General features: G+C 34.7%; 1 protein-coding gene across 13 annotated transcripts in view; it reads left to right on the forward strand.

The window, feature by feature from the left end:
• The window catches only part of MAGI2 (membrane associated guanylate kinase, WW and PDZ domain containing 2), a 1,604,868-nt gene that overhangs the window by 1,487,343 nt on the left and 95,560 nt on the right, over window positions 1–21,965 (forward strand). Inside the window, exon 22 of one of the 13 annotated variants that reach the window (XM_031940857.1) lies at window positions 18,205–18,738. The exons of the other annotated variants lie outside the window; for them this stretch is intronic. Coding sequence (XP_031796717.1) covers window positions 18,205–18,213 — 9 coding nt within the window. The 3' untranslated portion in view covers window positions 18,214–18,738. Of the gene's footprint in view, window positions 1–18,204; window positions 18,739–21,965 lie in introns of those variants that run through there. 13 annotated transcript variants of the gene reach the window in all.

The raw sequence follows: 21,965 nt of genomic DNA on the forward strand, positions 1-21,965 counted from the left end.
TTGCCTGGGATCATACAGCTAATAGCTGTCTGAAGCAGAATTTGAACTCAGGAAATTGAATCTTCCTGACTCCAGGCCCGAAACTCTTATCAACTATATCATCTTACTGTACTACTTTAGATGGAGTATGGTGGTATAATAGGGGAAGTGGAATTAGAAGAACTACTTTTAAAAACCTCATATAAGAGAAAGAATTTGGATTTAATAAATTTACTTAGAATAAGTGTCATGAATGAAAGTAAACTGAGCTCAAACTAATATAACAAGATAATCAGTGGTATAGTAGTTAAAGTATTAAGTTTATAGTTGGAATTCAGATCCTGCTTTAGGCACTTACTATAGTTTAGAAAAGTTCAGATAAAGAACACCATGAAGAACAGTGATAATTTTTAATATGTTATCTCAGTGTGCCTCCTTCATGCCTGAAGTGGACAACACCATGGAGGAGAGAGAAAAGAGCTAATCCATGCTCTGGTAGAAAGCTAAGAGCCTCTCAGGGTTTAACATTTATTATGTAGTTTTATACAGAGAGTCAATATGGTATCTATCTATAGGACCAGTAAAGTGAGGCCCTTTCTAAATTGTCTAATAAGAAATGAAAAGCCAGGGTTAGAGAACTTAACTCTAATTGTGCCAATCCAGCATGTAGCTGAAAAGAAGAACAGATGTGATGTCCAATCTCTGTGATTATGAGCTTTCATGTACTTGCCTCCTGGAGACCAGAGGTCATATTGATCAAACTTTTTACTTTTTTGATATTTATTAGCTTTATGACCCTGAACAAATCATCTAACCTCTCAGGGTCTGAGCTGTGAAATAAAAGGATTGAGCTCAATGGCCTCAAAGGTCCCTTCCAACTCAAAATTTTTGAGCCTATAATCTTATAAGAAGATGAAAGGTAGCACTCTCTAATCACTTTGATCACCTAAAAATACTCTATACCAAACAACAAATTCCGATTTTTGAAAATCATAGAAAAGAAGAACTAAAAAATATAAGTAAAACCTTTGAGGCAAAATACATGAAAAAATGAAAATTCATAATTATTTTGATTAAAATTAAAAGGATTCATGGTTTCTATAGTTTGAGAAAAATATTATTATTAAGAAAAAGAAATAATTTGAAATATGATTATTAGAAAGTATTGCTACGCAGTGATTTTCAAGGAAATGAGGAGAATCCAATGGCAAAATGTGCCCTTATCATGACCTCTGGCATCACTTCCCATTCTAATGGTGAGCCATTTCAAGATGTACTTGTCATTATTCAAGAATTGTAAAATCAAATAATTTCAGAGTTGGAAGTAACATCAGAAGTCATCTAGTCCAATAAATATATGAACAGCAGCTCCTTTCTAACATCTTTGATAATTAAATATCCAGTCATCACTGGACCTATAGATATGGTAAGAAATCTCACTGTCTCCAATCATAGCCCATTCTAATTGCTAGAAATCTTTGATGGGAGTCGGGGATTTCCTTAGATGAAGTCCAAATCTGCTTTGATTTCTAGTCATTCATTCTTCTTAATACTTCCCTCGGGAGAAGCAAATATCTTCAAATACTAATAGATATCTATGATGATCTCCCTTCCAAATCTGTTTTTCTCCAGGCTAAACATCTCAGGTGCTTCCAAGTTTTCCTGGGATGGCATGGTATCAGATCTTTTCATCATATTCTGGATTTTTCAGACTCTTTTTAAAATGTGCTACTCACATCTAAAAACAGTATTTCAGATGTAGTTTGACCAGAGCAGAATACAGCAGGATAAGAACTTCTTTCCTCTTAAATGATATAGTTCTGCTAATGCAGTTCAAGGTAAAAAGTTTTTGACCATGTTTGTCATAATGTCACTACTTACTAAAATACTCATGTATTTTTCACAAGAACTGTTGCTACTCATTCTTGCCCATTCTGTAGTTAAGCAATGCATTTTTTTATATCTTAAGTTGTAGACTCTGCATTTATCCCTATTAAATTTTCTCTTACTAGACAGATATGGTATCTTTGACTTTTTTCCATCTTATTATTCAGCCAGTTTCCTCCACACTCCTGTGAATTTCCCTTGTCCATAACTTCTCAGTTCCTTCCCACTTACGTCCTCTATGTCTCTTTCTATTGCTTGAATGCTGCTACATCTGTACTGCTTTTATCCATTATAAGTTTATTTTTCATAACTTTAACTAGACTTTTCTCACTGTCTGGCCCATCCTTCCCTTCATTTACTTCTCTATCATATTCTTTTTTATCACATGTTTTAAATATTATTCTCTCACTTCAAATCCTCATCACCAACTTTGAAATTCATCCATTCCTATGGATTTAACAATCATCTCTACATGAATAAATCTCAAATCTTCTTCTCTGGCTCTGAACTTTCTCTCATGTTACAGATTCATATTTTGAGTCTGCCTCCTAAATATCTCCATTTGGATCTCTTGAATGCCCCTCAAACCAAAATCTAAAACTGAACTAATCTTTTTCCCTCTGAAACTTGCTCTAACTTCCCTCTGCTCATCAATGGCACCACTATCTTGATCACACATGGCAGTAACTTTCAAATCATCCTTTTTTTTCTCATCCTATAGTTCCAATAAATTTCCAAGTCTTATTCTATCACTTCCATATCTCTTAAATCTATCATAATCTCAAATATCATTCCTACTGTCACTACGTTTGTTCAATCTCTCATTCCTCCTTACTGTAATCCTGCAGTGATCTTGCAGTTGATCTTATGTCTCCTAGTCTATTTTCCTTTTTATCCAATACAGGTTTGTCAGATCTTTCTAATGGAAAACTTTGAACATGAGAATCATATGACTATACTGCGCAAAGACTTTTTGTGATTTTCCAATTTCCATTCTTTATTTTATTTTAATAATATTTTATTTTTCCAAATACATGCAACATTAACTTTTTCAAAAGCTTGTGTTCCAAATTTTTCTCCTTCTTTTCATCCCACCTCCCTCCCCAAGACAGCAATCTGATGTAGGTTAAACATGTGTGATTCTTCTAAACATACTTACATAATCATCATGCTGCTCACAAAAAAAAAAATCAGATCAAAAAGAAAAAAAATAACAATAACAACAAAAAAAGAGCAAAAATACTATGTTTTGATCCATATTCAGTCTCCATACTTCTCACTCTGGATATGGGAAGCACTTTCCATCACAAGTCTATGGGAATTGCCTTGATCACTTCATTGTTGAAAAGAGCCTCCATCTCACATTGTTGAAAGTCCATTGCTTTCATCCTGATGTTCAAAGTTCAATGTAATCTAAGTCATATGCTAGGTCTAGCCAAAATGTTCCCTTCAGTGGGCTCTATAATAATACTCAGAATTCTCTTCCCTTTGAAATCTTATCAGTCTCTCCAGCTCCAACTCAAATGTTACTCTATGAAGTTTTTCCTGATTCTCTTCACCCCCATGACTTAGGGAGCAATCTCTTCCTCTTTGGAACTCAGAATACTTTATATGGAATAAGAACCATTGAGTTTTTGAATAAGAAGCATTTTTTCTTTTTTTGTCTCTCCTCCAACACTTGGAACATAGTAGAAAACTTAATAAACCTTTTTAAATAAATAAAATACTTATGAATTAATAAATACAATAAAATAGCTGCAGTAATGTTTGCTTGCCAGGGGAAATTACAATCATAGAATCACATTTTTTAGAGCTGAAAGAGACTGTATAGGTCACATAGCCCTATGCTTTTACTTTCTGCTTGAGGGAATTGAAGTCCTGAAAACATTTACATGGTCATGTAAGTAATGAGGAGCAAGGTTGGGATTTGAATCAGGTACTTCAAACTCCAACACTCCACAGAAGAGATAAAGTAAATAAATATACAGTTAAAAACTCCCAGGAGTATAATCTAATTAAGAATTGAAAGTAAATAGGAAACACAGCCAGAATTATTTTATGCAATAATAATAAGCATACTAAGTAATTTATTGATGAAATCCAGTGAAGCAAAGACAATGAAAGAATCCCAGAGACATTTGAAGGGAAGGACGAACAATTGTAAATGTTTAAATAAATATCTAAAGTAAAAGAATAAAAAAGAATCCAAGAGAAGAAACTTAAAAATTACTCTTAGGTGGTTTATCTTTCCATATGATGCTTTTCTTATTTGAATAAAAATATTATAATTATTCATTTATTTTATTAATTAAGAACTTTATATGATCATATTAGGATACATGGTGAGAAAACACCTTATCTTTCTCCTGTATTCTTTCCTATCACCTTGTTAGTTTGAGGGATTCGTGAATGAATCAATGAATGAACAATTAAATGAATGAAGCATTAATCACTTAATATGTAGCAAAATACCATTTTAAGCATTAGGAATACTAATAGAAAAATATTGCTCTAAAATAGCTCATGTTCTAATAGCAGATACAGCACATATAAAAGGTTTCAAGCACAAGATCGAGAGAAGAATCTAATGGTCCTTCATGTAAGGCAAAGCAATCATATATGACAATCTTATAATTTTCTGATGTTGAACCCTTTGAAAATGCCAGGGACTTTAGTGGCAAAAACTTTGTTTTCTGGGTTTGTTGTAGCTATGGCTATCGTACCTGTGGGAACAGTTGCCAGAATGTATCTGAGGGTTTTAACCTGATAGCATTGCTATTCCTCTGGCTCTTGAATTCAAGATTCTAAACCAGTGGTCCTCAAACTTTTGTTCTCAATATCTTTATCCTATTAAAAATGATTGAGGATCTGTCCAAAGAGTTTTTGTTTATGTGGTTTATAGTTATAGATATTGATCACATTAAAAATAAAAACTAATTATGAATTTGTAGACTCTCTGAAAGGATTTCAGAGATTCCCAGGATGCTCTGGACCAGGCAAATGATGATCATTTGACTTGTCTGGCACATGCTACTTCTCTCTTTCCCTCTCCTTATGGTTTCAGCAAGGCTCACTTGTCTGTAATTGAGAATTCAAAGAAAAAAAATGCAGTAGAATTCTACCAAAGGACTGCCTCATTTAAAAGAAAAAGATAGGCAAGATCTTCCAATAGTCAGTGCATTTAGGTTTTGTAGATTTCCTTCTGTAAAAAAAGGATATCATCATACTTGAAATACTTCAGAAATCTACAGTTTGAGAAAAGCCATGTAACTTTTTCGTAGTTGAAAAGTTCAACAAATGTGTTCTCACATTTAAGAAACATGATTTTTTTGTGGTCTTAATCACCTGAAATTCTTCATTTGCTTATAAGACCATGTGATATAACATCTTAATAACTATGGTAAGATAAGTTGTAATAAAGTGAATGTAGACATCTTGTGGCCCCTTCAAGAGAATTCCTATTTTGTCAATGGCTAATGCTATCTTCTGTGGAACTATGACAATATGTCTGAACCAAGAAGTATCAGAGTCCTTATTCTGCAAAGGGCTCATTATGCACATCAAAGGCACTTAGTGAATATTGACTAAATTGAATGATCGTTCAATTATTGTGTAACATGTCTCTGAGTATGGTCTGCCTTTGCATTTATTCATAATCTCTACTTTGGGTGCCATAATATAAAGTCTTATATGCAACTCAGCCAAGAGAGTTCTAATACACTGTGAGAACAATCTCCAGAATCCTTTGATATTATTATTGGCTTTCTTTTTAAATCACCTTAAGCATAATTTTTGTATTAAGCCTTTCCTGAGCCTCTTCTATAAGCAAGTGCCCTCCGCCTAATTGTAATGATTTAAATATATATATATATATATATATATACACATATATATCTATTTGTATGTATATATATATGTTATATATGTCTGTTTATATACACATACACATGTGTATATACATATACATTATATATACACACATATTGTCTCAACTAGTAGAAGGCTACTTTAGGGATAAGACTTCCATTTTTGTCATTGTATATCCTTAGCACAATATAGGTATTTAATAAATGCTTGTTGGCTGGTTGATTGAAGAATACCAATAATTGCTGAACTTGTAAGAAAAAAAATAAAATTAAATCTTAGAAGTAATTTCCACCCACCATATGAACTCACCATTTGGTGTTTCTCTATGACTCGAGTTCATGTGAGGAACCCCTTTTCATTACATTCATTTTCCTGCTACTGATGCTATTTGGCTTCATTGCTAAACTACCTTTCTTATTTTTGAAAACTATTATAAAGACTTCCCAAATAATAAGGAGGCAGCATGTTAGAATAAAATGAGCTCTGCAGTCAGAAAAACTTAATACAAATCCTGCTTCAGATCTTACTACTTCTGTGATCTTGTCATCAATCAAGCCATCAGTAAGTATTTATTAAGTGTAGGTCGTGCTACAAATAACTTAACTTCCCTGTACCTCAGTTTCAATTTTTGTCTGATTTTTGGCTATATCAAATGCTTCCCAAGACCCTTCTAGCTTTAGCTCCATGATCCTAATATTATTTTTTTCTCTTAACATCCTATTCTACGAATCCCTCTGCTCCTCCCATAATCAACTTCCTCTTGCCATCTCCCCATTGCCTGTAGCACTTTTTAAATATTCAATGCCCAGGATAGAGGCACAGAGAATAGTTTTTTTTTCCTTTCTCTTCAGCCATGTGTTTGATGCCAAATGGCTGTGGAATTAGGCATCTGTGACTTCAAAGTATAAAATAGCTTGACGGTAGGGCTTTTGGACCCTGCCAGATAAGTGGTTCAGGCCAGCAGCTGAGGTCCCATTGGGATTACTCCCTGTGCAGGCTGCCTAAATGCCTTTAAAGTAGAGAATGGTTAGATTAGTCTCCCTCTGCAATTTGGTTATTTGGTTTTTTGGGCAAAATAATTATGCTAATAAAGTATATGTGTCCTCAAAGACTCCCCCGATATCACAACATCAGAAGTGTGAAACGGAGGGTCCCATTAATAACTGAGAGTACGTGTCAAATTGCTACCCAGTGTTCCAGTGAGCACTGTGTTCTGTCAAGCCTACGTAGTCCCTAAGGCTGCCTTCAGAGCAACTGTGTGGTGGTGTTTCGTGTCTTACAGTACTGTTTACTCCCTCCTTTCGAGTGCTTTTAATAATTACAGATTGCAGAGCTTCAGTAAAACTGTAGTGTGTTTAACATCAAGAAAATGCCTTTCATCTTGGCTTTGTGACAGATCAAGCCTTGTTTTTCCCATAGCATAAACCCCATATCACCGAACGTGGGCGACAAGGTAAAAAATGAAAAAGAAGAGGGGGAGGGGGAAAAGTCAAGCTGGAAATAATAAAGGAATTCAAAAGCACAGGGCGTGCAAAACATGACAGATTAAAAGGCTACAACACATGGTGTGTGGGAGCCAATTCAAAAGGTACACTGGAGAATAGCTTAGCGGATTCTATGGTTGAGAGAGAAGTTTAGCAGAAATAAGAGAGATCTGCATGAGCAGCAGCAACAGTGAGTTCAAATAGACAAATGAACTGAGAAGGTTCTGTGTATGGAATTGCTGAAATTAAAAGCCCCAGTAAAGAGAGACCTAACAGGTACTTTAAAAGAGTACAAAAGGAACCTAACTACAGACCAAAAAGCCAAGAAAAGAAGTGGTTCCATGGGATTCAACAAGTGGAAAATTTCAAGGACCCAATAGACAAGTGTATTCAACTCAATGTCTCATGGTTTTTATGTACCCAAGCTCCCTAAACCTGATGATGCTCATTTATATATAAAGTGTCCAATTCTATGTTTCATTAAAGTCTATTTCATTCAGTCACACCTTTCCCAGCCCTCTCTCTGAGTCATCACTCATTCTGTAATGTGGGGTTTTTCTTGATCATTTGGCCCTGCTTTATGCTTTTTATGAAAGAAAAGAAAAAGAATAACCTTCTTCCAAGAATCAAATCCATTACCTGTTTCTTTTCAATAGTCACTCTGTATTAAATAAGCTACTTTTAGGAATTATTCAGAATGTTCCTATTGTATAAAGAATAGAATTGTAGAAATAAAAAAATATACCACATACCTCTGTGGAGACAATTTTCAATTATTAAATAGTTATTTAGTCCTTTTAGAGCAGATTATTAAGGACTTTGGCTTGGTCCTCCAAGTGGATATCTGACTTTATGCTCTTTCAAAGATTAATTTCTCTGTGAAGTTTTAGAGAAACCTAAAAAGATTCTATTAATTGATACTGAGGGAAGTAAGCAGAGGTAGGAGAACAATTTGTATTCTGACAGTGACATTATAAAGACAAACAAGTTTGGAAGATTTTAAGAACTCTCATCAATGTAACTCTCAATCAATGTAATAAACCATCTTACCCTACCTTGTACCCAAGAAGTGAAGGATTCAGGGTGCAGACTGATGCATATATTTTGAAAATGGCCAACATGGGAATTCGTTTTGCTTGATAATGCATATTTATTATAAGGTTGAATCCCACCACCACCCCCAGCGGGTAATAAGAGGTACAAAAGAGAGAAAATTGATTTTTAAGCCCAAACTCATCTTCTAAATATCAATATTTTTTCCAGTAAAGCTATATGGTTGCTAATCATTGAATATCACATTCTCTAAGGAATTAAAATTTGAGGTCAACCAGAAGATTACAAGAAAGTAGCTATGGTAAACCATTGGAATCCATGGTTAGCAAGTCCGCAAAATACCTGGTAATAAACATGCAATTCTTATGAGCAAACCAAATATTGAAAAACTCTCCAAAAACCTCATGTGCCTCTTAAGAAATTTTCTTTGAATTTCCAATCTTCTTTCTTGTATCTTACCAAGAATTCACCACAAGAACAGAATGTAAAATATTTTATAGTAATATGTTTCAGGATAACTTACATAGTTATTTGTGCATTTTTTGTGTTTTAAATTTTTTTTTAAAAAATATCTTTTTGTACAAATTATATAGAGTAAAGCTTCATGCTCTTCAGTTCATAATGCTAGGCTTTAGCCTCCAATCACACAGTCATCATAAAGCAATTTATCCTCTGTGAATTTTGACTCTGTATCATTCTCTGTAATAATCCTACATTGGGTATACGTAGGATTCAAAACATTCATTGAAGACATGTGCTTAAGGCCTCATATTCAAGTCAATACTTATTTTAAAATATATCATGAAAAGAGGAAATAGTCTAGTTAGTTTTGCAGCAAAGATGAGGAATGACATTTGAAAAGTCCAAATGTTATCCTATTAATCACAGAGTATAAAAATGCCTACATAAAATCATCATTTAAGACAGAATGAAATCTACCACCTCTTATTTCTCTTATAAACAATCTGGCCATTGCAAAGATTTTCCTGATATTAAGCCTAAACTTGTTTCTTCATTATGTCTACACATTGTTCCTTACTCTGCTCTCTAGAGTCAAAGAAAAATATCTAATTCATCCTACACATGATAGTGCTTCAGGCACAGACATCCAATTCATTGATGGTCCCATACTTAACCCTTTAACAATTTTTAGGACCTTCTGAAGTTTGTGTTTCACTGGCAGAGCCTTTGTGAACCCAAGATCAAATTTAAAGTCATGATGAGTTCCCAGAATAGTACTGTAATACTTTTTTTTATTTTAATGAAAGTCATTCTCCTTCATCTTTTTTTAACCAATTAATCATTGATAAATGTAATTTATGATTGACATCACTAGAAAGAAGAAGAAGAATTAGGGTCAATAGAAAGATAATAAGATTGCTATATTGAAATCCCTTAAATAAAAAACTAAAGAAAGGCCTTCAGGACACTGAAGATTTATAAAAAGACATGGACAGAACTCACTCAAGAATAAGTATCTGCATTTGTGGAAGGTTTGACCATTTTAGTGAAGTCATAAACCTTCTAAGTTTTCATAATTCACATTTTGGACTATTTGTGAAATTTAATCTTGAAATGTTCATGCTGATGAATAAGTAGGGTCATGTGTCACATATCCATAGATGATCTTATCAACCAAGCACTGAATGGATTACCTAGTCATTTATGAAGTATAAGCAAATGAAAGCAGCCCCTACTAGGGAATACATTTTTTGAGATAGCTCTATATCTGTACTTCCCTAGTTAGGTAGTACAATAAGTCAAGCTTGGAAACAGGAGGATATAAATTCAATTCCTGCCTCAGACACTTACTAATTGCATAATGCTGTGCAAGTTACTTAACCTCTATTTGCTGCAGTTTCTTCGGCTATAAAATAGAGATATGAATGGCACTTAATTCACAGAGTTGTTTTGAGAATCAAATGAAATAAGTATTTTGATACGTAAATGCTAGTTATTATTACTGTGTAAAAGGAGCTAAGTTGGATGCTAAGGATACAGAAATAAAGACCACATTCATTGCTCTAGAAGAACATACAAACTAGTAGAAAGAAGGAACATCTTTACAAAGAAATATAATAAAAATTCTAAGACTCCTATTCTGATAGTGGAGGCCCTTCTCTGTTGTCTAAGAGCTTCCATTGAGAGGTCCTAGATCCTCCCCTTTCTTCTTCGATTTTGGAAAGTAGCAAGAAGCATCCACATGGTAATTTATATAACCTGGACCTCCTGCAACTTGACCTACTGCTCTAAGTTAATATAGAAGCCTAGAAGACAAAGGAAAAGACTTCAGGTGTTGCAAAGCTCATGGTTCAGTGAGAAGGGTTGACTGAATGGCAGGCAAGCCATCTAGGCACTGGAGGGGTTAGGAAATAAACAGAGCATCACCAACTCAGGTGGAAAAGAACAATTGACTAGAGCATCCAACAAATACTTGTTCACACAGGCACCTAAGGAGAACCCTTGAGTAGAGGCTGGAGCTGTCATATCTAAGTGCGAAACAATAAAAGATTTGAACGGGTTTTATCCCTACTTGTCTACCACCTGGCATAAGCCCTGCTATTTAAGAGCTGGCACTATCATTTCAAAAGGAGAGCCATACAGCTGGGAGCCATAAAGCAACATAGACGACAGCTGTAGAAAGAAAGCCCCATGACTTCTGCCAATAATGGGGAGAGAACAGCAGTGATCCAGCCCTGATGGAAGAGAGTCCAAAAAAAAGTAACATGGGGAATAAGAGAATCAAACAAAAGAGAAATGGAGGAGGGAGCCAGAGGGGAGGATCTGAAGACCAAGAAGCAATATTGCATAAAAGGGGAGCAGAACATCAGACTTTGGAGCAAAAAGAACAACACAATAGCAGAGCACTGAAAACAAACGCTGAGTCATTACTTTTGCTGGTACCCCATCTAGGGTAGGATCCCAAGTTACTGGAGCTGTAATAGTCCCAAGTGGGGAAGTATTGGACCATTCCAAAGGGCAGTCTCTACAGGAAAAGAAGGCAGAATTTTGTTTTATTTTATCTATCTGTTTTTATTTTAATTTTTTATTTAAATATTTTTTTTATTTTTGTTTTTTTAAATTCTCTCTTCCCCCTCCCTTTCCCACTCCTCCCCTTCCCCTTTCTTCCCTTTCCCTCCCCTTCCCCTTTCTTCCCTTTCCCTCCCCTTCTCTTCCATCTCCCTTCCCCTTCCCTTTTTTCTTTTTCCCTCCCCTTCTTCCCCTCCTTCTCCCCTACCCTCCTTTCCTCTGTCCGTGTCTCTCTCTCTCTCCATCTCTCCATCCCACTGCCTTGTTCATGTCTGTGTCTCGCTTTCTCCTTCCTCCCAGGCTTCTCTGATTCTCTATCTGTCTTTGTGCACACACATACACACACATGTATGTATATATGTATATTATATATATATAAATGTGTATATGTGAATGCTGATGATTTATGTGGATTTACTTTATATCCTGGTCCTTTTCTAAAATTAGTACTATTTCAAACTAACTTCTTAGTTGAGTCTTTGGGGTTTTCCAAGTATATCATCATATCATCTGCAAAAAGAAATAGTTTAGTTTTATTACCTCCTTCCTTATTCCAATTCCTTTTCTTTTTTTCTCATATAGCTATTACTAAAAAAAAAAACAACAACAAAAACAGTAAATAGAAGTGTTTAGACGTGTGTATAGAATGAGTGTGTGTGTGTGTGTGTGTGTATAAAATGGTAGTCATTGCTAGGCAGGAGAAAGAGAGGTAAGAAAAAAGGAAGGGAAGAAGTTCATCTTAGGTGTGTCTGACTATGATCCCATTTTGGGTTTTTTTCTTGGCAAAGATACTGGAAATGGTTTGTCATTTCCTTCTCTAGCTCTTTTTATAGATGAAGAAATGAAGGCAAACAGGGTTAACTGACTTGCTCAGAGTCACACAGCTAGTAGTATCTGAAGTCAAATTTAAATTTCTAATTCCAGGTTCTGGCACTCAGTCCGTTATGCCCTGTGGCACCCCACTAAAGGAATAGACAGATGTAACTGAAGATTCAATGTCTGTGATCTTTGAAAACTCATAGAGAAACAAGAAAGAGACTGCAGAATGAAAGAAAGGGAAATGTGATACCAAAATGTAGAAATATGATACTTCCCAAAAAAGGGAAGAAAATGAAAGTACAATCTATAGGCTGGCCTTGATCTTGTCTGTAATTTCAGCAAAATTCTATAATGTGTTACTAGAAGATTGTTTAATGAGCATCTTTAAAAAGGAAGTAGTGATTTCAGAGACAATCTTAATGGAGAATAGTACAGCATATGCTAGACCAACCTCATTTCATTTCTTCAAGACACTCAAGGGCATGCTGTATACAGAGCTGACCTAGATTTTAGGGAAGTGTTTGATAAAATCTTTAGTTCTATTTTAGTGAAAGAGTTAAAGATTTAGCAGAAATAAAGGCTAGGTGATAGTTCACCTGGGTGAATTTGGAAGTTGTTGGCTGAAATGACCTAGTTATTAATGTTTCAGTGTGAATTTGGAAAGAAGTCTCCAGCTGAATGCCTCAGGGATAATATATACTTAACACAGTACTACTTAACATTTGTATCAATATTTTGGGATAAAGGCATAGATACCATACTTTTTAAGTTTGTTAGGATCAGAAATCTGAAAGGATAACAACCATGTTAGATCCCAAATTTGGGGACCCTAACGAGCTGGAACATCCTTTAAAAATGAAATGCAAAGTTGCACAAAATTAGTTCTTTATGTATAAGATGGAATAGAATTAGCTAAGACACTAGAGCTCCCCTCTGAAGAAGAGGGATGGAGAGTGGAAAGGTGACCTACAAGCTTCTTATGATTTAGCAACAGTAAAAATTAACAATAATTTGCTAATATGCCCAGGCTTATGGATGAGTAAAGCACCACAGTGATGTCAATATTCTGCTTTTTTTAAGTTAACATTACAGTAGCTATTTCTAAGTAAGGTGGAAATACTTGAATTTAAAAGGGAAAAAAATTCATTCAGCATATATAAATGAAGGATGAGGAAAGAGGAATTAGCTACAATAACCTAGTGCTTCATACAGACTGCCACCCTATAAATCCAAACTCTTATCCTTTATTCTGTTGAAACTATTGCTGATCCAATTCAAAAAATCCCCTCTAGTATCTATAGAAATGTGCCAACATATGGATATGTGGATTGCTAAGGCAGATGTAGCCAAAGAGAACACATTGCTGCAATGTCAGCCATAACACAATGATTTTCATTCATTTTAATGATGAAGAGAAATCTTTCCCTGCCTTCCCCCTATAAATCCTTAGCCTTCTAGAAATGCTAAATGCCAAGTTTCTACATGATGCATAACTGGGTTAACTTTGTGGCTGAGGTAATGATCTGGGGAAATGAATTATGGGATACCAGGACTGTTCGTATGAATGTCAACAATGCACCACATTTGTGCTATGAGGAATAGTAATACCCTGAAAGAATGATGTAGGCAGTTGGGCATTAAACTGACTACCACTGTAAAATAGATAGCAATGAACTGCAAATTAAGCATCTTTCAGTATAATGAATGTATTTCCATAGTATGAATTTTTAAAAATCATGAGTGAACTAACCACAAGTGATTCATTAGATGGAAGTTCTCACAAAAGATGGATAAATTCTATAGAATCCTATCGTCTCTTAAATATTTCACTGAGAAAAAGATAGGGATAGATTTGGGGAATGCAACTTTCATAGTTATGATTTATTTAATTCCCTTGGGGAGAAAATAAACTCTGATGCTTTAAATATCCTTATATAACTATGGCTCATTTAAAAAAAAAAACTATGTCCACAAACCATAAAGAAAATATTAGAGTTAATATATTTCATGGTACTTCACAAATTAAGGGCACATTTTAATAACACTGTCTTTACTTCCTAGTTGAAAAGAGCATTACTCACCTCCTGAAAGAGGAATAGACTCAATATGTACAATGAGTAATATATTTTTGGACATACTATGTGGCTATTTGATTTCCAGACTATGCATATTTAATAGATTTTGTTGTTGTTGTTGTTGTTTTGCAGTAGGGTGGGAGAGATGGAAGGAAGAGAAAAATAAATGCTTGTTAATTGAAAATATATTTATATAATTTTTAAAATAAGATCATAGATGAAAGTATATGTACAGTAGTTAAAACTGAAATTTTGGCATTACTCTGGCACTGAATACAACCTAAAAGTTTTGGAAACATCTAATTTGATTTAAAAAGTTTAATTAGAAAAAAACATTAAATTTCTAGAATTTTAAATCCTTTTGGTATAAAGGTAGAATCACAGTAATTAAATTACAGATTTGGGAAGAATCTTTAAGAGGTCAGCCAGACTTGCCCTTTACCTATCTGCACATGGAAATTCTGAGACAATCAAGGCAACGAACATGAGGCTTTTCTAACTCCAAAGTCTTGGTTTAAAGATCTACAAGTTCCACATCTAGCCTGTTCTACCCAAAGTTCATCCAAACTTTACATCCTACCACCTCACTGCCCTGCTGTAGTGATTTTAATAATAATAATAATTTGGAAAGAAGAAAAAAGGAAAAAGAAAAGAAGGAAGGTAGGTAGAAAGGAAGGAAGGAAGGAATAAAAGAAGGAAGGAAGGAAGGGAGAAAGGAAGGAAGGAAGAGGGGGAAAGGGAGGAAGGAAGAGAGGGAGGAAGGGAGGGACAAAGGATGAAAGGAAGAAGCAGTGAGCTGTAATTGAACAGGTCCATAAATTAGTTCAGTCTTTTTCAGTGGAAGGACAGCATGGAGAAGTAATGACAAGACAGTAGTCCCTGTATAGAACGGTGCTAAAATTTCAGTATGAATAAATCGAGCAAAAATTAGTTTATGACCTAAACTTGGAAAAACTAGATCCATATGCTATCTCAGTCATTTGCTAAGTGACTTTAATCAAGTCACTTAATCTTTTAGCCTCAGTTACCTTTTCTACAAAATGGAGATTGTTGTGAGGCTTAAATGAGATAATGTCCATAAAGAGCTTAGAAAAGTTTAAAGTATCATATAAGTATGATTTATTTAGACTGGCAAGGTCATTATTTGGGGGCTGGATTAGGATATTCCCTAATTCATTCACACGTCATATAGAGATGTGGCTACACTATTGTCCTGAATTTTCAGCCTTAAATATACTTAGATAAAATCATTCTATTTGCAGTTATCTTTTACAAGTCCCCCTACTATTTATTGTTATTCAGTAATTTTTAGTTGTCTATGACTCTTTGTGATCCCATTTGGGGTTTTCTCAACAAACTAGAATGGTTTGCCATTTCCATTCCCAACTGATTTTACAAATGAGAAAACTGAGGCAGATATGGTCAAGTGATTTTCTCAAGGTCACACAACTAGTAAGTGTGCACTCTGTTGACTGTACTACTTAGCTACCTTCTATTTGTCATCCAACTCTAAAAGCTGTTAAGAAAACATTTCATCATAGCAGAATCTTTGTAAAGGAAAACTGAGGATTTATCTTAATGTTAAATAAGGTTTATATGTGAAATTAAGGGGAACACTCATCTCCCAAACATGCCAGAAAGCATAAGCAAAGATGCAAAGATTTTGTTCAAATTAGGATAGCCGTTCAAGGCAGTTGAGTTACAATATTTTTTCCAGCACAATGATATTTAACAGTACTTTTGTAAGGATCAGTTGAAACACTACTTTAAAGGGTGTCATAATCAATAAATGTAAGTTATTGTTATTGATTAGCTCTTAGAGAACTAAGAACCAGCAATATTATATACACATAAATATTACTGCATACCCATATGCAATATAAAATATATTAGTAAAACAATGTTTAGAGCAAGGAGGAAAAAAAGATGAACTAGATTGAGTGTGTAACCATGTGTCCATTGGTATCCCGGAGATAATAATATATAGCAAAGAAGGTCCCCAGTTTCTTAGAAAACTGCTTTGGGAAATTTTTATGTAAACACAGGATAGGCAAGAAGGGATGGGTTGTTGTCTCCATCATTAAAAAGTATGCATTCATTGATAAGGTCACATCCATTGGACTTATATTTGAATATAAAATGGGTGTATATGGGATGATGTCTGTATTTTGTTTCTGGTTCAAAGCATCATAATTTTAGAAATGGAAGAGACTTAGTTCACCTTGGAAACTGAGGCCCAGAAATATTAAGAGATTCACTCAAAATCATGGTTAGTATCAGAGATTAGAACTTGAACTCAGCTCCTCTGATTCCAGAACTAATGCTATTTCTATTGCCCTGTGCTTCCTTCTCTTACAGTTCATAATGTCTTGGCTTTAAGCTTCCTTTAAAAAAAAATCAGTTTTGAGATCCATTAGTTGACAGGGATTCTGAGGATCTATCTTAATGCTAAATGAGGATTATACGTGAAATGTTAGGAGCACACCCATCTCCCAAACATTCCAGAAAGTATGAGCAAAGTACAAAAATTTTATTTATTCCAGGTTAGCAATTCAAGGCAGTTGAATCACCATATTTTTCCAACACAGTGGTCACTAAATCTAGTCTTTAGCTGTTGTTCTAGACTTCTGACTGCCTATTTGTAAAGTACTTAATACAGTGTCTGGCACATAGTAGGAACTTAATAAATGAATATTCTCTCCCCGCTTTTTCCTCCTACATTTCAGGGATATAATATACATGTCAAACTTAATGCCAATAACTGATCCATACTGTAGGTTTGCTTGTCTGAGGTCCAATCCCCTTATTTAAACACTGTATCAACTCCTTTTTATGGAAATTCCTTCCAGTGATGTCAAATGACAGATAATTCAATGTACAGAGTTGCTTATGACACTAAAGGCTTAAATGATATAACCACAGCCATACATCCTAGGATGTGTCAGAGATTGCATTTGAATCTAGGTGTTTGGACCCCAAGAACTGGTCCTCTATCCACTATACAATTCTGCCTCTTACAGACCAGTGATATAAGAATCATTTCTCTAAGATATGAGAAGAATAAAAATCAGAGTGAATGTGAACTACAATATGCAGAAGAATGTTGAAAATCCTCCACTTTTCCAGAAGCCTGGTTTAGCATGGTATGGACATGGAATTCCATGAGACCCTAACAGCTCATTATATTAATCACTCATTAACTTAAAATGGGGATAAGCTCCAAAGATGCATCATGAAGCCTCATAAACTAGAAGCTTTTTATCCTAATGATTTAAGAAAGCTTTATATTTTTTATTTCCAATTAACCTATCGATAGTGATGTCATTTAAATATTCACAAGGATTATCTTCTCGTTATTGCCAGAAAAACATGCGGCCCAATTTCATAGCTCAGTTGTTCTCATGCATGGCTGGACAATCTGAATTAATTGAAATGGAAACAAGAATTGTTTTTAACCCTGCCCCCTCCAACATAGACACATTCCTAAAAATTAAATAGAGATAATTAATGTACAACCTAAAACTGAGGGGATAATGTTTATTCTGTACTCTTAGAAGTGGCTATGCTGTGCTGCTGCTTTCTAGTTATTCTCTCTGAGCATGTTGGTAGAGAAATGACTGTACCTTTTACATATTCAATACCAGTGCCACTGAATATTAGGCAATGTGCACAGGTTCCCTAGAGAACTGTTTTCAAATGAAGCTGTTAAATGCATGAAACCAAGATTACATTTTCAGCATTTCCAAGCAAAGAGATTAGACTCCAGCAACTTGATTTCTTTCACATCCTTCCCTGCACATTAAAGATTTGGAAGCTGGGTACCCAAATAATACATCCTTCTGCTTGTCTTAAATTTTAACATGTAATATTGTCATATCAGTAGAATGGTCTAACCATTGGATCGCATCTCTCAGTGTAAAATCTACTCTGGGAGAAGAATACTTAGAAAAGTGAGCATAAAAGTTCAGACAAGTAATCAAACCTTAACCAAACTGTTTTTTTTTTTACAGATACGTTAAAAAAAAAAAAGGAAAAGGAAGAAAGGATGAAAAGAAATTGTTAGAACTCTCATTGTATGGACCTTGTTTTCTCATCATATTCATACTTATGAATAGGCTTAGATTTCAGAGCTATTTGGGACTGTAGTGATGATGTGCATTTTTTTTTAATGTCCCAGAAGTTTAAAATAGTTCATAAAAAACTCAGATGGCTTCTTGTCAGTACAGTAGGGAATTTTAACTTTCTCTTTCTAAATGGAGCAAGGAGCCACTATTATTCATTGCCCGCAATCTCCCAACGTTACTAGCAGCTGCTGTGGTTATTCATCATCACTTTTTTATATAGTACTTCCTAAAAGAACAGAAATAAATCAATCAATTAGTATTTATTGAACACTTACTATCTTCATAACACTGTGCTAACCTCTGTAAGGAATGCAATTTAAAACATTGTAGATAGAGTATTATAGCCAGGAAGGCTTAGATTTAAACTTAATAACTTTATGACCATGAGCAGTTCATTTAATCTCTCTTAGCCTCAGTTTCCTCATCAAAAAAATGGAGATAACGGGGAAGCTAGATGGTGCAGTGAATAGAGCATCAGCCCTAAAGTCAGGAGGACCTGAGTTCAAATCTGGCCTCAAAACACTTAACACTTCCTAGCTGTGTGACTCTGGGCAAATCACTTAACCCCAATTGCCTCAGGAAAAAAAAATTGGGGATAATAATAAACATATGCTATTTACTGATTATTAGGACAATCAAATGAGATGATGAATTTTTATACATATATATATCTACTTAGATATATATGCAAATATTGAAGTACTTAAAGTATTATAAAAATGTTATTGTTGTTGTTATTATTAGACATGGTTCCTCCCTTTTACTGGGAAAACAAGACAGAAAATTAGTGTTCTGCATGAGAACAAGTATAATTAAGTGCTAATTTAAGTGGAGAATAAGTAGTGTAGGATCATATATCCCACTGTTGATGAAGCGTAAATTCTAAAGATAGAGAAAAGTGTGTTCTTATTTAATACATGACCCAGTGAGAATAAAAAGTAATTTGTCTATATCAATTATGCAGCGGAGTATGAAGGTGTTAGGAAAAGTTTTCCCTTAATTGACCAATTAACAAACTTATTAAAAAATTCTTATTGTTGGTTCTTAAGCACTAGGGATCCAAAGATAAAGATGAAACAGTCCATGCCTTCAGAGGTATTACATTCTAATAGCAGTAATAATATGTGTGTATAATATGTAATAATAGGTGTAACAATATATGTGTATAAATATACACAGCATCTAGGTGGCACAGTGAATAGTGTACCAGCCCTGGAGTCAGGAGAACCTGAGTTCAAATGTGTCTTCAGATACTTCCTACCTGTGTGATCCTGGTCAAATTACTTAACCCTGAAGAAATGGCAAATCACCCCCAGTATCTCTGCCAAGAAAACTCCCAAAAGGGTCATGGAGAGTCAGAAATGACAGAAACAATTTAGTGATAATAAAGTTTATACAAAAATATAGAAATAGTCATATTTCAGAGGAAAAAACTGCCCACTATAGGGAGCACCTCATATACCACCATGTAAGAGTTGGTGCTTGAGAAGGGATATGAAGGAAATCAGTTGTTCTAAGAAGTGAATGTGAGAAATTTCAAATTTTTGTTTCTTCTAATTTCAAGTTCAATGCCCTTCCTGCTATTCAATTTCATTGTATACAAAATGGAAGTCTTTATGCTTGCCTTAAGAGTTGCAGTACAGAAATGAATTTGCAAAATGCTATACAAACATGAGTTATTATTTTTCTGTGTTAAGGAATTTTTTCCAGGAAGACTCTTGTTGGTGGTGGTGGTGCTATTCATTTGTCTCAGTCATGTCCAATTCTTTATGATCCCATTTGGGGTTTTCTTAGCAATTTGCTATTTCCTTCTCCCCTCATTTTACAGATGAAGAAACTGAGACAAATAGAATTAAGTAATTTTCCCAAGGTCACACAGCTAGTGTCTGCAGCCAGATTTGAATGAGTCTCTCTGATTCCAGGCCTGACATTCTAACTACTCTGACAGCCTATTCAGATACAAAGATGGAATATCACAAAAAGATGACTTCTTTAACAAAAACTACTTTGCAATTCCCTAGTCAGTGACAGGTTCCTAAATAAGCCCACTGTGTAGTAAAATAAATAAATAAATAAAAAAGGTTGGAACTAAAGAGATGTCTGGAAAGGGCACTGCCATAGGAGGATCATGGATGAGGATGACATGAGGCTTGCAGGAAGAGTAGGCAATATATAAATACGAAAGGAAGACTTGTTAAAAATAAATTTTCCCTCCCTCACAGTTTTGGTTAGAGATGACCCTGATGAAACTCATATACATTTCAAGAGGAAAAAGCCTACATGCAAGTATTTTAATGAGAAACAACTTTTTCCAACAATGAGAATGAACAAACAAGTCTTTCTTAAGGGGGAAGAATATTTGGAAAAACATGTAAACCACCAGCCTCATTACATTACAGATTTGAACAACAGCTGGTAGTGTTTGGAAATTGCTAATAAGGTTGATTTAAGTGCATCAAGTAGGATCCAGCTAGTATCCCCTTCTGCAATGAATACTTTAAAGCTGAGGGAATGAAGATTACATTTGTGAAACTCTTTACAAACCCTGAAGTACTATATAAATGTTATTTCATTATATTATTCACTACTATTATCATTTGATCTTCCAAATAATCTTGGGAAGATCAACTCAAGAAGTTCAATTTCAACTCAATTCAATAGGTAGTTATTTAGTGCCTGCCTTAGAGGGTGATTGTAAGAAACAATTTTATAATAGGCAAATGTAATCTCTTATGTCTTGAAGGCCCTTTACTATCCTCGTTGACTTACTCTGGATAATCTATAATTTATCCAGTGTGTGTGTGTGTGTGTGTGTGTGTGTGTGTGTGTGTGTGTTTTAATGAACTAGACTTGTATAGTATTCCAGAAGTAATGAAATCAAAGCAGAGCATCAGAGCAATTGATCACCCTCTTAATCCTGTTCAAAAATCTTCAAAAATTCTTTATATTCTATGGGATAAAGCACAAAATCTTTGATCTAACATATAATGCCTTCCACAATCCGGCATGCTTTCCAGATATTTTCCTTGTATTATGTTACTCTCTTTGACCCTCTCTACCTTCTCATCATACTGGTAAACAAGCTATTACTTAAGCTCAGCATTCAATCTCCCAAACTATTCTCCATGTCTGAAAAGCACTCCTTCTTCAGTTCTACCTCTTAAAAGATTTAATCGTCCTTCAAAATGAAGTTCAAGTGCTACTTTCTATACTAAGCTTTTCCCTAAACCCCCCATTTCTTTATAGTCATCACTCCCTCTTCAGATTTTCTTGCACTTTACCTGTGTGCACACTTTCTTCTTATAAAATAGGAAAACTTTGAAGGCTGGTCCTCTTACATTGTTTTTCTTTATATTTCCAGTTCTTATTGTAGTGATTTGCATATAATATGTGCTTAATAAATGTTTGCTGAGCTATATTGAATGAAATTCACAGAAGTAAATATAAAATTAAGTTCAAGTACAGAAGCAAGAAGCCTAGCATATGATTAGGGAAGAGTAAAGGGTTGAAGAGTAGGAGTATAGATAGGAGCTCGATGGACAACAAAGGCTAAAGAAGTAGGTTGGTATAGAACCAGCTCTTGGAGGGGCCCAAAGGCCAATCTAGGCAGTTTAGGCTTTATTGGATAAGCAAAAAGCAGTCAATAA

The sequence above is a fragment of the Sarcophilus harrisii genome, chromosome 5, assembly GCF_902635505.1.
Source record: "Sarcophilus harrisii chromosome 5, mSarHar1.11, whole genome shotgun sequence".
Taxonomy (NCBI): domain Eukaryota; kingdom Metazoa; phylum Chordata; class Mammalia; order Dasyuromorphia; family Dasyuridae; genus Sarcophilus; species Sarcophilus harrisii.